Below are 15,806 nucleotides of genomic sequence, written 5' to 3' on the forward strand. Positions count from 1 at the left end.
AGCGGACGGCGGGCTCCGCGGGGGCCCGGGGCCGAGGCCGGAGCGCGGGGGGCGAGGGCCGGGGGCCGCAGCCTCATGCCCGGCTCACAGCCCCCCTGGCCGGGCGGGAGGAGCTGGCGGCTGCGCTGGCCGGCGCCCCGCCACCACCATCCCTCCCGCAGTGCTCGCAGCCGAGTCCCGGGGCTGCCGGGGGATCGCGGCTCGGGACGGCCCCGGCGGGCGGCTCTGGGCCGGGGAGGGGCGGGCTCCGCGCTGGGGCCGCGACTCGGGCTCCGGGACGCGCCGCCACACTCTGCCCTCCGCCTCCGCCCCTTCCCTTCCTCCCTCCGGCCCGCCAGGCTCCACTTTCCTCCCTCCTCTCTCCTCCCCTTCTCCCCCCTCTAAGCCCCCGCCCGGCTGCCACACGGTCAGTTTACGGCGGGGCGGGGCGAGCTCCGGGCCGGGCCAGCTCCGCCCCGAGCGGGGACCCGCCCGGGGACGCGGATCCCGGGGCGCCCAGGTGCAAGTCCCTTACGCCGCGCTTACTGGGGGCCCCGGGGGAACGAAGTCGCTAAGGAGGTCTCGCTCTGCTTTCTTAGCAGCCTGGCGCCAGGGGGAAAGACGGGCACGCTCCAAGGGGCGAACCGTGATTACTTTGAATTGCTAGACTTCGAGACGGAGAGAAGGTATGGTGAGATCCTGCCTTGGCCGTCTGGCTCTCCCAAAGTCGCACCTCCAGCAGCGCGATCGCCCCGAGGAGAGACGGAGGCGCCTGCGGGTGTAGTAAGAGGAGACGCGCTGGATCTCGAAGGGAGGGCATGTGGGGCGTGGAGGCACATGTAAAGCCCACTTTTCCCCCTCAAGCACTTTGCCGTTTTCGAGGTTCGAGCCTGGACGATATGCCGCTAGCCTTCCTCATCCCTGGCGGTTTCCGTGAAGTTAAACTGATAAACTCAGAAACAGGTGCTCAGGCTTTCACCTTATCCTTCAGCAGAGCTGGTTCTGAACTTACCAGTAGCAATTGGGGAGCTTCCCCTGACAGCGCGTGAGAAGGGACAGGTGGCCTTGACCTGGGCCACGATGAATGGATTAAGACTGGAATGGTTTATAGGCAAGAGGAGGAGAGGCCGTCTTCATGTAAAAGGCAATAGAAAGAGCATGTCTAACGCGGACAGAGAACAGTGCTAGCAAGGCACGGCACTAAATTACCTTGTTAACTCACTTAATTGTCCCCCAACCCCTACTGTTATCTGGATGAGAAAACTGACGCCAGGAGGTGTTAACTTGCCAGAAGAAGTGACAGACCTGGGATGCCTGTCCAAAGGTTCAGAATGCCTTTACTAAAAACAGAAGCAGTTAAGGAGTAAAGAGCAAAGTGGCAGCTCCCAGAGGCCAGGCAGGAGATGGTTCTGACTGCCCAGGTTAAGGAGTTTGCAATTTAATATGCATGCCCCTTTCCCCTCCCAGACTCTGCCGGGGTGGTGCCCTGATGCCCAAGGATGTAAACTTCCTCTTGGAGTATACTGGGCCTAGATGAAAAGCTCCAAATTTCACTGAAGGCCAGGATTTTGTCCTTAAACTGCATGCAAACATTGGATTCTACAATATCCCCATGTTTGTTCTGATGTAAAAATCGTACTTATCCCCAAATGTTTTCCAAGAGAATTGGTGCTGCGGAGGGGCCCCCCCCCCCCCCCCCGGCCTCCTTCAAGGTCTACCTAGTGTCTTCCTTCCTCTCAGGGGAATGGCCTTGGGAGCTACTCTTATCCAACCTTGGGAGGCAATGGTCATAAATAATGGGAAGCTAGAGAAGACAGTTTGAACCGGGAGCTGTCATGCGCCAAGTGGTGATTTCAGATTTGTCTGGCAGAGATGGAAAGACGGAAGTAAAGTTAAGTCTCAAAAACTGGGTAAATATTGCATTGATAAGTACAGTAATTTGTACGTATCAAGCATGCTCTGAGTTTAGGCCTTTTGATGTCCGATCTTCTGTGCATCACTTCCCCCACCCCCAACACAGTGTTTCCCAGTTCAGACCCTTATTTGCTTATGTGAAATAAGCTAGACACAAAAGGAAAAATATTGTGTGATTCTGCTGATATAAGAAACCTAAAATAGGCCAATTCTTAGAGTCAGAACGTATAATGGCAGTTACTAGGGGCTGGAGAGAGGGGGGAATGGGGAGTTTTTAACGGGTACAGGCCTAACACAGACCCCTGTTTACCAGGACTGCACCTGGAAAGTGCTGCAATCAAGTCTGCCCCTATCCCATCCCACCTGGTTGTTCCCAACCTGCCCAGACCTGCCATAAGCCGCTGAGTCCCAAATGATGACAACATTCTTCCATGCTCCAATAGTTCTAAGATTAGAACTATTTTGCAAATGCCTTTTCTAATTCCTCTGAAGCTTTTTGTTTCTAGTTTGCGCCTTTTACCCTGTCCTAGAACTCTTCATTTCATTATGCTGGGGGTGGAAGTGCCCTTCAAATGCTTTGCCTTCCTCTAAGGGGCAGAGTCAGGGTGTACAGATGCACCTGCTCAGAAAGGGAGACCCGCAGCAGTGCCCAAGGCGTCTGGAACGGCTTCCCTTGTAGCTGCTGGGAGCACATCCCATGGCCGATCACTGCTGAGCTGCCGGGCCCAAAGGAGACCTCTGGTTGGCTTGGGGTTCACTCTCAAGGTTTGAGCAAGGATAACCCAGAGAAATGTTATGTGTCTTCTAGTGTTAAAACAAGATTAGTTCTTCAAAAAGTTAAACACAGAAGGGCGCCTGGGTGGCTGTCGGTTGAGCATCCGACTTGGGCTCAGGTCATGATCTCACGGTCTGTGAGTTCGAGCCCCGAGTCTATCTCTGTGCTGACAGCTCAGAGCCTGGCACCTGCTTCGGATTCTGTGTCTCCCTCTTCCTCTGCCCTTCCCCCACTCATGCTCTGTCTCTCTCTCTCTCTCTGTGTCAAAAATAAATAAACATTTAAAAAAGTTAAACACAGAATTACCCATATGATCCAGCAACTGCTGTTCTGGGGATATACCCAGAGTAATTGAAAAAAAAAAAAACAAAAAGGGACTCAAACAGCTGTATACCCGTGTTCAAAGCAGCAGTATTCAAAATAGCCAAAAGGTGGAAACAACTCAGATGTCCATGGACAAATGAGTGGATAAACAAAATGTAGTATCTACATACACTGGACTATTATTTAGCCTTAGAAAGGAATTCAATTCTGACACGTGCTATAACACAGATAAACTGTGGGGCGTCTGGGTGGGTCAGTCTGTTGAGCGTCACACTTCAGCTCAGGTCATGATGTCACAGTTTGTGGGTTCAAGCCCCGCATCAGGCTCTGTGCTGACCGCTTGCTCAGAGCCTGGAGGCTGCTTCATATTCTGTGTCTCCTTCTCTCTCTGCCCCTCCCCCGCTCACACTTTGTCTCACTCTGTTTCTCAAAAATAAATAAATGTAAAAAAAAAAATTAAAAAAAAACCCCACAGATAAACTGTGACAACATGCCGAGTGAAATAAGCAAGACACAAAGGACAAATATTATACGATTCTACATATTTGAGGTATCGAGAGTAGGCCAATTCATAGAGCGGGGAGGGATGGGGAATTATTAATTAATGGCTATAAATTTCCAGTTTGGGGTAATGGAAAAGTTCTGGGAATGAATGGATCGTAGTGATGGCTGCACAACACTGTGAGCGTACTTAATGCCACTGAACTGTGCACTTTAAAATGGCTAAAATGGTAAATTTTATGTAATGTATATTTTGCCATAATTAAAAAAAAATAGTTAAAAAATCATATTAGTTAAAACTTTTCTGGTTCACAATTCAGATTTACATGCCAACTCATTCCCATAGTGAGTTGGCACATTGTGAAATTCGATCTATAATCCAGATCAAAAAATTTTTGCCAATACATAGTTGTAATTTAATATGCAGGTCATTATTCAAGGTGAGAGGAGACGACAACAACACTGGGGTGTTCACCTTAGTTTAGATAATATGCTTCATTTCCTCTGCTTTTAACAGTCCTGCCTAGGATTTGTCACGGTGCAAGAAATGAATGACCCTGGTGACAAAATGTTACAAAATTCCTTTGCAGCAATTAACAGGGCTATGAAGCATGTACAACATTTTCTTTAAAGTTAATATTAACTTTTTATTTTAAAAATACCAAATTCTAGGGGTGGCTGGGTGGCTCAGTCGGTTGGGTGTTCAACTTCGGCTCAGGCGTGATCTCACAGTTCACGAGCTAGACCCTGCGTCAGGCTCTGTGCTGACAGGTCAGAACCTGCAGCCTGCTTCAGATTCTATCTCTCCCTCTCTCTCTGTCCCTCCCCCACTCACACTGTCTCTCTCTCTCTCTCTCTCTCTCTCTCTCTCAGAAATAAAGTAAATATTGAAAATTTTAAAAAAATACCAAATTATATTTCTTTAAAAAAAAATTTATTAGTTTTTGGGAGAGCACAAATGGGGGGACGAGCAAAGAGAGGGGAGGGAACAGAGGATCTGAAGGGGGCTGATAGGCTGACAGCAGCGGGCCCAATGTGGGGTCAAACCCACAAATTGCGAGATCATGATCTGAGCTGAAGTCAGATGCTCAACCAACTGAGCCACCCAGGTGCCTCCCCGAATTCGATTTCTTTTTATAGGAAAATGTTCTTTATAGGTTTTTCTCCTCCTGTGCACCATGGTCCTGGGGTTAGGAAAATATAACCCCTATACTGGATCTCAGAGTTTACAGGCACTAGGGGACCACCAAGGACACAGCTAGAGGCAATGTCGAGGTAATGGGTACACACGAGGAGATGGGCACATGACAAGCCGTGGTGAGCACACCAGGTTCCATTTTGGTGAAAATAGCCTACGATGTTAACTGGCCTATAATAGATCCCTGTTATTTTTGTTTGTTTTTGGGTTAAGCAGTCACATTGGGGTTATGCCAAGCCTGAGGTGGATAGAATTTCACATGAAGAAATGGAATACAAAACAGGTCTTGACAGAAATTTTCAACAATAAGGAATGGGCTTTCTGTTTGTTGTTGCTCTTAATGTAAAAACGTAGCCGTAAGTCATAGAAATGTCACATTTCTCTGAGGCTAAGAAGCATATGCAAGCATTTTAAACTCATTTATGAAGTAGCTAGCATGCTCTTGCTAAATAAGCTGCATGTTTTCAGCCCTCGCCCTGTTCATATAATTATCAATTCTGAAAACACTCATTATTATATCTTTCTGAGAGCAATTTTTCAAAGGTTAGTTTTGAAAATATTTTTAAGATTATCTATTCCAGAGGGAATATCTGTTTTCTGGCTTTCATGAACTGAAACATTTAAAAATAATATCCATAAATTAAATTACAGTGAAAGTTGTTATGTTTTTCAACTAATTTTGGCATGTGTGTTTTCCTTTGAGAAAACTTTTCTTTAAAATTATCCTTAGGGCTTGGACCCCGAGGAGACTGCTGGAGTCCTTCCCTAAATGTGCCTTCTCCACGCCAGCAAAGCCATCACGATATGTTTCTTTCTTTCTAGAAGTTACTTCACACCACCTAAAGGCATGGATTCTTTTCCAGTTGTTTCAATAAAATTACAATGAATGAACACAAGCACACACACACACACACCCCCCACACCTTTTCAATTAATCACGTCTAGAGACCTGGAGAGTAAGTGGCAAGAAAAAAGGAGAGAGCAGGGGATGGGGGGGAAGGGGCACAGAGCAGGTGCAGTCCATGCAGATGTGGCCTGGGGGAAATGCCACAGAGCAGGAGGATGGGACAGAAGGCAGTGAACACAGGCAGGGACGGAGACATCTGAAGACAGGAGGGAAGAAGCCAGTAACTTGGGAATGCTCCTGGAAGCTGAGCATTGGCCACCTGAGAACCACCTTCTTTTTATCCTCCTTTTCACCTACACTCCATTCCCTTACTTGCCACCTCCCACTTTCTTCCTGTCTCTCTCTCCTGCCTTGCGTTAGCGCTATCAGCGGTCCTTAAGACAATGCTTAGCTAGAAGATCAGCCGCTTTTCAAAAGGTAGGACAAGCTTCTGACCCCCTATGTCTTTCTGGGGGACCAGGTCAGGGTGGGGTGGGGGCATGGAGATGAGTAACTGCTTGGGGACAGAGTCTACAGGAAGCCAAGGGCCAATAGCACTGCAACAAGCATCAGGCTACTGCCTGGGATCCAACTTTGGCCTGTGTGCAGGGCCTGCTGCCCTTCTGTGGAATATAGCTCTTCATATATAATTGCTAGTGGAGGAAAACTAGCAATCTGGGCTCCAAATCAGAAGAACTGAGTTCCAGTCTCAATGCCATAACCTAGCTGAGCAGCCGTGCAACGGCCTGCCCCTCTTTGGACCACAGTTTGCTCACGTGGAAAGAGAAGACTCTAGTCCATGCCAGACCTGGTTCTGTAATTACTACTTGTGAAGTCAAATGTGTTTGGCACTTGGCAGCAGGTTCTGCTTTACATAACCTGTTGTGCCAACTGAAAGTTGTCCTTCAAAAAACCACTGCCCTTTAACAGAGGGTGCAAGGCCTGTGGGAAGACAGTGAAGATCTGTCTTGAGAATGGACTCAGAAGATGGTCACCCCACCTCTTAAACAATTTTTTTAGATGTTTGTTTATTTTTGAGACAGTAGAGTCGGGGAGGAGCATGGAGGAGGGGCGGAGAGAGGGGGAGACAGAGGATCCAAAGCAGAATTCAGGTTAACAGCAGAGAGCCTGATGTGAGGCTTGAACCCATGAACCATGAAATTATGCCCCGAGCCGAAGTCAGACGCTTGACCGACTGAGCCACCCAGGCGCCCCTGATGCACCTCTTTAAATGATGTCCCAGGATCTTCCATAAGCCCCCTAGCTAAGATACTCTGATTGTTTAATCATTAATCACAGCAAATTCTTCATTCCATGTAAACCCAAGCTCCTTCTTTGACAGTTTCCTTTTCCCTGGCTTCAGTAGAGATAAGTCACTGTCTGCTCTAACATTTCAGAGATCATGAAATAAGCCACGATGCCGGCAGTGGCCACCTGAGGTCCCTCCTGGGTTCAACTAAACATTCAGACCACAAGCCTTCCAGAGGCCACACTTGACTTTAGTCAGAAAATGTGGCTAGGAATCCTAGCTGACCAGCCTGGCACTATCCACAGTTCATCACATGGAGCTCTGGTGTTAGCCTAGCGTCGCGGTCAGCTCAGGTAGGAAAGAAGGGCCTTGTTGCTCTGTAGGAGATTTGCTGGCTTTCCAGCTTTCTCACAAAGACGCAGTTCAAAAAGTTGCCACGCTCAGGCCCAAAGGATGGTGCCCAGCCAGGTATGTATAGTTCATACAAATCATCACTGTAAAACATGCCTTATTCTCCCCTTTTGGACTGGGGCTTAGAGAAGTGATAAGTGAGAGAGCCAAGATCTCCTGACACCAGGGACCATTCTTCTTTCTACTATATCACAGCTGCCTCATTTGGAATTTCTGATCTTCAGCGTGACTACAACATAGTCTTGACATAATTTGAGTGTATTTTAAAGAAATACACGGTAATATTGTAATATTTTCTAAAGTGCATAGGTAGTCTTATGATTATTTTAGAAAATATTTGTACGCAGGTTAAATTAGTAAATACATCTGAAAATTCCTGGTACATGGTAGGCATTCAGTAATTATTAATTGAATACTTCCTCAATTTGGGAGATCCCTGAATGACTTCTAAGGGCAATAGCTTTGACCTACAAGTCTAAGTCATGTTAAACAGATGGCCCCTCCAGGGTTACAGCAGGCCTTTGGTCACAAGAGCTCTATGCTGTATAGCTGTCCTTCCAGCACTCGTCCCCAACCACAATTAAATCTTCACTGACAGCAAACACAGGGCCTTTCACCCTCTCAGATCAACAAGCCAAAATGTAATTAGCTGAGGGGTGTGTGGCTCTTAGACGAGGTCACCCAAATCACTGTTTTCCAAGTGGCGCAGAAGGACAGAGCCAAGTCAGACCCGAGGCAGGATACTCACAGGCCTTAACTTGAGCAAGCTGGCTCCTTCCTTCCAAAGAGACCACGGAGGGCTTGCAAGTTATCTACATCAGAAGATGTGGTCAATGCCTTACTAATTATAGTTGTTTAGCCTGCTCTTTAGAAAAAGAAGATGGGATACATACTTGGTATAACTGAAAGACCAGGAATCCAGTGATTATGTGACACGCAAGGCCCTTCGACCCCCCACCCGGCATTTCTGCCTCATAAACACACTCTCACCTTTGCATGTTGGTGTTTCTGCCTCGCAGAAGGCCTTATCCCTTCTCTCTTCCGACTAGTCAACTCTGACTCATCCCTCGATACTTAGTCCAAACGTTCCAGAACTGACCTGTGCAGAATGTTTTCCTTCTCTCACCTGAAGGCAGAAGAAAATTCTTCTATTGGACCATATGTCATGACTGTGGGCTCCGAAAATCAGGTCTGCAGGAATTATTAAGCCTTTGATGATTTGTCCCAGGCTTCTTTGAGTAAAAGAACACACATTTCATAGACTGGAGGTTGAGGGGAAGGCCCCTATGCTGTGCCCCAGGCCTTTCCTCAACCTCATTCCCTTAAAAAAACAGCCAGACCTGCTCACCTCATGAAAGCTGATGAAAGAGACTTCCTATTGGTGGCATTTTGTACTTTTACCTTAACTGAAGAATTTTTCAGTGAAAATGAATTTCCTTTTTCTATTTTGGAAAATTACCATGAAATAAAAAATTGGTTATCTGAACAGTTGTATCAAATTTTATGCACAACGATGTTAACATGACTTCAATACTCAGTTATCTTAGAGCCAATGAAGGGAACCACGTACGATCTCTAATGACCCAGGGAAAATGATGCAAATATTACTAGAGTGAGATTACAAGAGTCATATTCATGTTTCTCTGGCACAAGAGTGAGGATTGAAGAGACCAAGAAGTCAAGGGGAAATTATTTAGTATTAGCGCATTCAAATTTAACAATTTCAAAGGAGTCTTTTGAAAGCGCCACCCTACCAGAGGTGGTGGTTTTTGCAAGTCAGAGGATACGGCGCCCCCTACTGGCCATGGGATTTGCCCAGCTGCTAGGAAGGGCTGGGGAGACTTTGGTTCAGGGGCAAAACTGCCCCAGAGATTTGAATCTCAAGCCAGTTTGGTGTTGACGGCAACTGGTGGTTGCTTCTTGGGCACAACGGACTCCCGGGAAGGAATTGGAAATGATGCGATCTGGGTTCTGGCCAAACCACTCACTGATCTAAAACAGTGGTTCTCAAAATCTGCCGCACATTCGAGTCACCTGGGGGCCTTAACGATCCTGATAGGCTGCCCTAGACCAGTGAAGTGCTCTGGGAAGGGCCCCAGGCATCAGTGAGTTTTCAATCTCCTCAGGTGACTCCAACGGACAGCTGAGACCTGCTGTTGACAGCCAGTGTCCCATCTCCAGTTGGTTCCCCCCCCCCCCCCCGCCGCCCAGTGCTGACCCCAGAGAAACTTTGGCGTGAAGAACAGCAGAATAACACGTACATGTTCCTGCCCTGTCTTAGGGCTGTGATCAGAGAATGCCTCCCTGAAGGTCTGAGAGGACCCTGTGTGAGAGTCTGCCCCCCACTTACAAAAATAACTTTGTTGAGGTATAACTGACATACAATAAACTGGAAATATGTCACGTGTGCAACTGGACAAGTTTTGCTATAGCCGTGAAACCATCACCACAATGAACCGTCACCACATAATGAACACATTCTTCAAGACTGAGCTGGGAGAGTCTGTCTCACACTGCTGTTTCACAGTCATTTAATATTCCATGCCAGGCATTGTGCTGGGGAGAAGGAAACACGGACTCGCCATGCACCACCCCTTTCCCGGGGGAGCTGGCTTCGGGGCATAGCTGGGATGTGAAGGAGGCATGCCTCTACCTGAGAGCACTGGTGGGGGAAGACAGGATTCAGGGAAGCTGGTCAGAGGGGATTGACGGTTTAGCCAATGAAGACAGATGGCGAAGATCGTTAGCAGTTGAAGGAAAGGGGCTTTCTAAGCGCAGGGAACAGCGTGAATAGAGAATTGGAGGTACGGAGAGGAAGTGTGTTTGCGGAGCGACAGCTGGGGCCAGAGTGTCAGTGCCCTGGGCATTAGGCAAAGCTGGAGCAGTTGGTGGTGTGATGGGCCACAAGAGTTTGCCTCAATTCCGTGAGCTTTATTCTCTCAGGGGAGAACCCCCAAAAGCCTGAAGCAGGGGGCATCGTGATCTAATTCGCATCTTAGAAAGTTCATTCTGATAGCCCTCCGAGGTTGCAGGACAACCAACATGGGAAACCCTTGCAAAGTTCCCAGTGAGCAGAAACAAATGAATCGTAAGTCATATTATGTAAGAATCAAAAGCATCTTTGTACGTGAAAGCCATTTTTGTAATGTAATGTCATGTAATGTAAACATTACACGTATACATATTTAGAACAATTTTTTATTTAAACAATAGCAATGAAAGTCTCTGAAAAGTGGATGATAGTCCAGTCCATGAAGCCCAGAGTTATATGGCCCAGGATGTTTGAGAAGTGATGGAGACTGGCATATGGTGATGGGGGCACAAGGCCGGGGCCGGAGGGGGGGGGGTCTGTTTAGAAAAGATGTTCAAATAGCCTACTTCTAGTACTGAATCCAGAATCATCTTCAAATGTAAAGGAGGTAACACACAGATCACCTGTGATGACAAGTTACAAGGTCAGCCAGTTTTAAGTTACATCTACATAAATTCTTCTGCTGTGAACTGTTGACTGATGTCTTTATAGGTGTTAACAGTTCATAAGAGTGTTTCCTTTATACCGTTTACCACCCAGCCTTGAGAACAGGAGAATAAACAAAGTGATATCTGTGAGGATGCTTTCAACTTCAAAAACAGAAATAACTATTCACAGTGGACTAACAGTCAAGTCCAGATGCTTCAGGCATGGTCTGATCAGAGCTCCAGCTCCATTCTTCCTTGGTTCTCTTAGCTCTGCCCTCCTCTACATGTTGGCTCAGCAAAACCGAAGCAGTCCGAGGCTTCATAGCTTTAAGCCCTCTTTGTCAAGGGAACAAAGGATTTCTCTTCCTCCAAGCTTCCTACCAAAACTGGGGCTTTTTTCTAATTGCATCCACTTATGCCATGTGCTCACCAAATCAATCACTGGCAAGGGGGATGGGGTTCCACTGATGGGCTTGGGCAAACCAAGACCCACCCTTGGAGCTGGGGGTCAGATTGGTCCTATCCAAAATGTTTGGCTGCTTCATAATGTGAGACAAGTTAAGATGTGCATGGGGAAGCAGCTGAAAATGTCTATCGCATGATTAAAAATTGCCCTGGGTAGTCTAACAGCCCCTAACAAGGACGGAAGATATCAGTCTTGTTTGTCATGTGTCACGTTTGCTATTGAAAGTGAGACTCACTGCTGTGTGCATCCCCAAACGCCCATACACAAGGAGGGACACCACCTACCAAACACACTTTATTTGTTACCTTTACAGTTAATAGTCAAGAACAAATAATAATAACAACAAATAAAAATAACTTGCAAGGGGACCAGACATCAGACATAAACAAGGACACTATTAACAGTAAAGAAAGCCTGTGCTGGGCGTGGCTCTGTGTGGGTGGGTGGCCGCTGCTGAGCCTCTGTCCCCAGGGAAGGCTGAGGCCTCCACGAAGCATCTCTGGACTCTGTATTACAAGGCTGGACACCTGGATCGGGTCACAAGCTCTCTCTTTCATCAGCAGCAGAACAGAATGTCTGCAATTTCAAAGTGACTTCCAGCTCTTGCTCCTGGGGTTTTGTCTTCACTCTTGTACGTAGGCTCTGGGTCTCGGGTAGGACATAAGTGGGAGGAAATGTCCGTTCACTCATTGAGGAGGGGATCTGAGGACGAAGGTGATCATGCATGCCTGCCTTCATACTCATCCTCCAGGCCCAGACTCCTGCCTCTGTTCCTTCCACTCCTGGTTACATTTTTCTTTCTCCCTGCCTCTACCCACTCCTGGCATTTCGACAACTTTAGAATGTACTCCATGGTGGACATTTCTAGCCTGGGCTTTCTAATTAACATCAAAAAGATCCTGGATTCCCAGTCACTTCTCCTCCAAAAAGCTGAGAAACAGGTCTTCTTTCTGTCTTCTTGGTATGAGACCAGGTCACAAGATCCTGGCAGGTCAAAAGTGATGAAATCCCGTGTTTGAGGGCTAGAAGTAGCATCCTATTTTAACTTGTGAGAGAATAAGCCCGAGAACCTTAAAAGATGGTAGTTCTTCCCACCCCTCCCTGGGATCTCCATACCTGATGTGTAAGAGTCTCTCAGAATTAGGTCACTGATCAGTAGGCTATCACAGTAACATTCTCCCAGGTGCAAACAATCCTGGGGAGCTTTCCTCTAGGTTGGACATGGTTATTGTTGCCAGGAAAAACAAAAACAGAAACCTAACCATTGTACTGATTGGACAAAATCAACTGCCTTACAAGGGCAAATCGCATCTATGTGCATTTAATTTCATAGGTACTTAGCAAACAAGCATTCACTACAGTCACAGCTTCCACTGAGAGAGGCTAGGTGCTGGGTGGCAGAGAAATACCAAAGGCCAGATCTTTGTGGCTGCTCACTTGTCCATCAGTCTTTCAGACGCTCAAAGTAAAAGCTCAAACACTGGGTTGAGGCCATGGACAGTCCCCAGTTTTTGCCATTCTAGACAAAAAGAGAGAAAGGGAGAGGGGGAGGGAAACTCTTAGAAAGGAACTATTGCAACAGCAACGTATGAGAAAATTTAGATCAATAAATTATTAACATTACTTTAATTAACATTACTTGAACAGTATTATTCAAGTTAGAATAGTCACTGGGCTAGGTTTTTATACATATTAGCTTGTTTTTTATCCTATGAGATAGGCTTTATTTTGTCCATTTCATAGATGAGAAAACAAACCTAGAGAAGTCAAATAACTTGTCAAAGATCACACAGCTAGTACTAGTAACAAAAGATGCAAGACATCAAACTCAGGTCTGACTCTAAATCCCATGTTTATTCTACCTCTAAAGGATTCTCTTTAGAGATTATGCTTAAAGTAAAGGCTCCCTGCATAAGGAGGAAAGGAGGTTTTACTGAGTTTGCTGGTTAGGGTTCACCTTGGTGGGAGGGCAGCAGACACTCCCACAGGATGCTCGTTCTTGGCTAGACCACGTGTCTGACCCAACATGGCACCTTCTTGTACAAGTCAACGGCTTTCACATACATTTACCGTTCAGACTTCCATGACTAAAGAAAACTTTATGTGCAAAACAAATCATGGGATTTCAAAATAGAGATGAGGCAAGTTTTCCCAGAATGTCCCTAGAACATTAAGGTCCTTGGAGGCAGTGTGCTCACCTGGGCAGTCTGTAGAAGTGTAATGTCCACAGAGAATGCGGAGTCTATGCTCCCCTTCCTCAGCCCCCTCTGCCATCCTCCCGTGTCCTCCTCTTCCTTCATCCTCTTTATAATCTACTCTTCTGGGTAGGCCTCACTCACACCCCTCCCTCTTTCCCTTCCTCCCCTATTCTTCGTCTTTTAAGAACTCATTTCTCTCCTTGCTGCTCTTCCTTACCTCTCTCTTCTCTGGCCCCCTTTTCCTCTTCCTTCCTTCCTTCCTTCCTTCCAGCTCAGGCCCCTAGTCCCCTTTCCCCATAAAAGTGGCCGCTTACGGTTTTCTTCAGATCACACTAAACAATGCCAGCATGCTTATCCAATACAAATCTAATGAATACAAGCTATGCTCCTTGAAAATCCTCCCAAGGAAAATAAAGCATCACCAGCCTAACTCGCCTTATCTCTCTAGAAATTCATTGGGTTATGCCTTGAAGTCTGGGGAGAGGAAAGGAGAAATTTGCCTTTATATGGGCGGGCTGGAAGGAATCCACAGAACCATGTTTTCATCCAACACTTCTTCCCAGGCCTGACCTCGGTCCTAGGCCCTTAAACAGCCTAGGAATTTTCATCACAGACTGGAGTCATATCTGTAGAAGTTTGTAATTTAAAGGGACCTTGAGGACATCTAAATTGGTTTTATAGCTGAGGAAATAGAAGGTCAGGGAAATTAAGTGATGTGTCTAAAGTTACATAGATGGTCAGTGTTAGGGACCAAGTGGTGACTGTTTAGCAATAGGAGGGAACATCCTCTAACCTTTCTCTTTTTTTTTTTTTTTAATTTTTTTTCAATGTTTTTATTTATTTTGGGGACAGAGAGAGACAGAGCATGAACGGGGGAGGGGCAGAGAGAGAGGGAGACACAGAATCGGAAACAGGCTCCAGGCTCCGAGCCATCAGCCCAGAGCCTGACGCGGGGCTCGAACTCACGGACCGCGAGATCGTGACCTGGCTGAAGTCGGACGCTTAACCGACTGCGCCACCCAGGTGCTCCCCCTAACCTTTCTCTTTTGATTAGAAAATAAACACAAAAAAGACGGCAAGGCAGCCAGGACTTGAAGATACAATAGCCCAGTGCCTGCTCTGTCCTGGGCATTTTACTCAAAAGCCAGCTGACTCACCTAGTAGTCGGGGTGAGGCATACTTCTCTGGTTTGCATAGGGATTGTGTAGCTGACTGGGGACATTCGTCCTGATTTTAGGGAAAATACTCCCGTCTGCTCCTAGATTGCTGAAGCCTGTAGTCTGCTTCAGGCTCAGATTTTGAAAGTCGTTCTCAATCAAGTTCTGTTCTTCAATATTCTTGTTTTTGTTCTTTGACCTATAAATGGCAACAAGAATTAGTAGGATCTGACAATGGCAGAAAGTTCCTTGAAGCAGACATTAATATCCTTTTTTAAAAATATTTTAAAATTTTGAAATAATTTCCAATTTACATATAAGGTACAAAACAAAAACTACATGCAGCTTCCATATGCCCATCACCCAGATTCCCCAATTTGTTAACATGTCTGAACCATTTAAGAATAAGTTCTTAGGTGCCCCAGGACCCATGATACCTCATTACTCCCTAAGTTTTAGGACAATCTCCTCGTAAACTCTCTGTAACCATCAAAAACAGAACATTAACCCTTGTCCAACAGTGTCATGTAATTCGGTTGGTCTCATGGAAATCTTGCTAATAATGTTACTATTCTTAAGGTGCTTTTGAATCATATATGGAAACAATCATAGAGGTCAAAGAGAAAAGCTGATTGGTGGCACCATTTTTCATTCAAGCAAAGTCAATGTGTGTGGAAGCACCTAGGTGAACAAAAGTTAGAGGTATAAAGGTCTTACAAGGAGAAAAAGGCGTTTCCCAGGTTCTGCTGTGACCCCTCAAGGACCTCAAGTGGAAGCATTCAAAGTCAAGGATACACACTTGCAGGTGAGGGAGGTACCTGCCCCGGATGAACTCTGTTTCCCACACACAGACCTGCCCCTGCAGTGCCCGGATGCCACAGTGCGGAGTGCATTGGTTGCACCTCTGATGCCCACAGGACACTCCCGGGGTGACAGTTATCCACCGGAAATGTCATAAGGGAAGACCCACTCACCCTGTGGACCCTGGTGGCCATCCCAGCCTACAACAGAATCGCCTCCCTTTGAGAGCACTCCTGTCTAAGGTGCCTGAGGATAGACTTCCTTCCCTTTGAAATGGGCAAGAAATTATAATTCTTGATGTGCTCCCAAGAATCATGAATGTGAGGCTGAACTAGGAGCAAACCTGGCTCTGTAGCAGGAAGGAGGAACTGAGAAACATAGCTGTCACGGGGTCACAAGTTTCCACAAACAGGCCTGAGGACACTGGACACCCAAGACAGTTAGCCATCCTCCTAGGAAAGGAGGAGACAGCCTTGGTCCAGAACAGA

At 46.7% G+C, this 15,806-nt stretch overlaps 1 protein-coding gene and 1 long non-coding RNA gene across 4 annotated transcripts in view; one reads left to right on the top strand and one right to left on the bottom strand.

Annotated features, from left to right (window-relative positions):
- LOC121036355 (uncharacterized) overlaps window positions 1–2,809 on the top strand; it is a 4,521-nt gene extending 1,712 nt beyond the window's left edge. Inside the window, exons 2-3 of the long non-coding RNA XR_005793324.1 lie at window positions 579–942; window positions 2,207–2,809. This is a non-coding gene — a long non-coding RNA (uncharacterized LOC121036355). The remainder of the gene's footprint in view (window positions 1–578; window positions 943–2,206) is intronic.
- An 8,634-nt stretch (window positions 2,810–11,443) lies between these two features.
- MUC13 (mucin 13, cell surface associated) overlaps window positions 11,444–15,806 on the bottom strand; it is a 32,710-nt gene continuing 28,347 nt past the window's right edge. For all 3 annotated transcript variants that reach the window (XM_040484774.1, XM_040484775.1, XM_040484773.1), the window contains 2 exons: window positions 14,518–14,716; window positions 11,444–12,681 (listed from right to left, as the gene is read on the bottom strand). In XM_040484774.1, coding sequence (XP_040340708.1) covers window positions 14,518–14,716 — 199 coding nt within the window. In that variant the 3' untranslated portion in view covers window positions 11,444–12,681. The remainder of the gene's footprint in view (window positions 12,682–14,517; window positions 14,717–15,806) is intronic.

Source organism: Herpailurus yagouaroundi, unplaced genomic scaffold (genome assembly GCF_014898765.1).
Source record: "Herpailurus yagouaroundi ecotype Mexico unplaced genomic scaffold, PumYag 162, whole genome shotgun sequence".
Classification (NCBI taxonomy): Eukaryota; Metazoa; Chordata; class Mammalia; order Carnivora; family Felidae; genus Herpailurus; species Herpailurus yagouaroundi.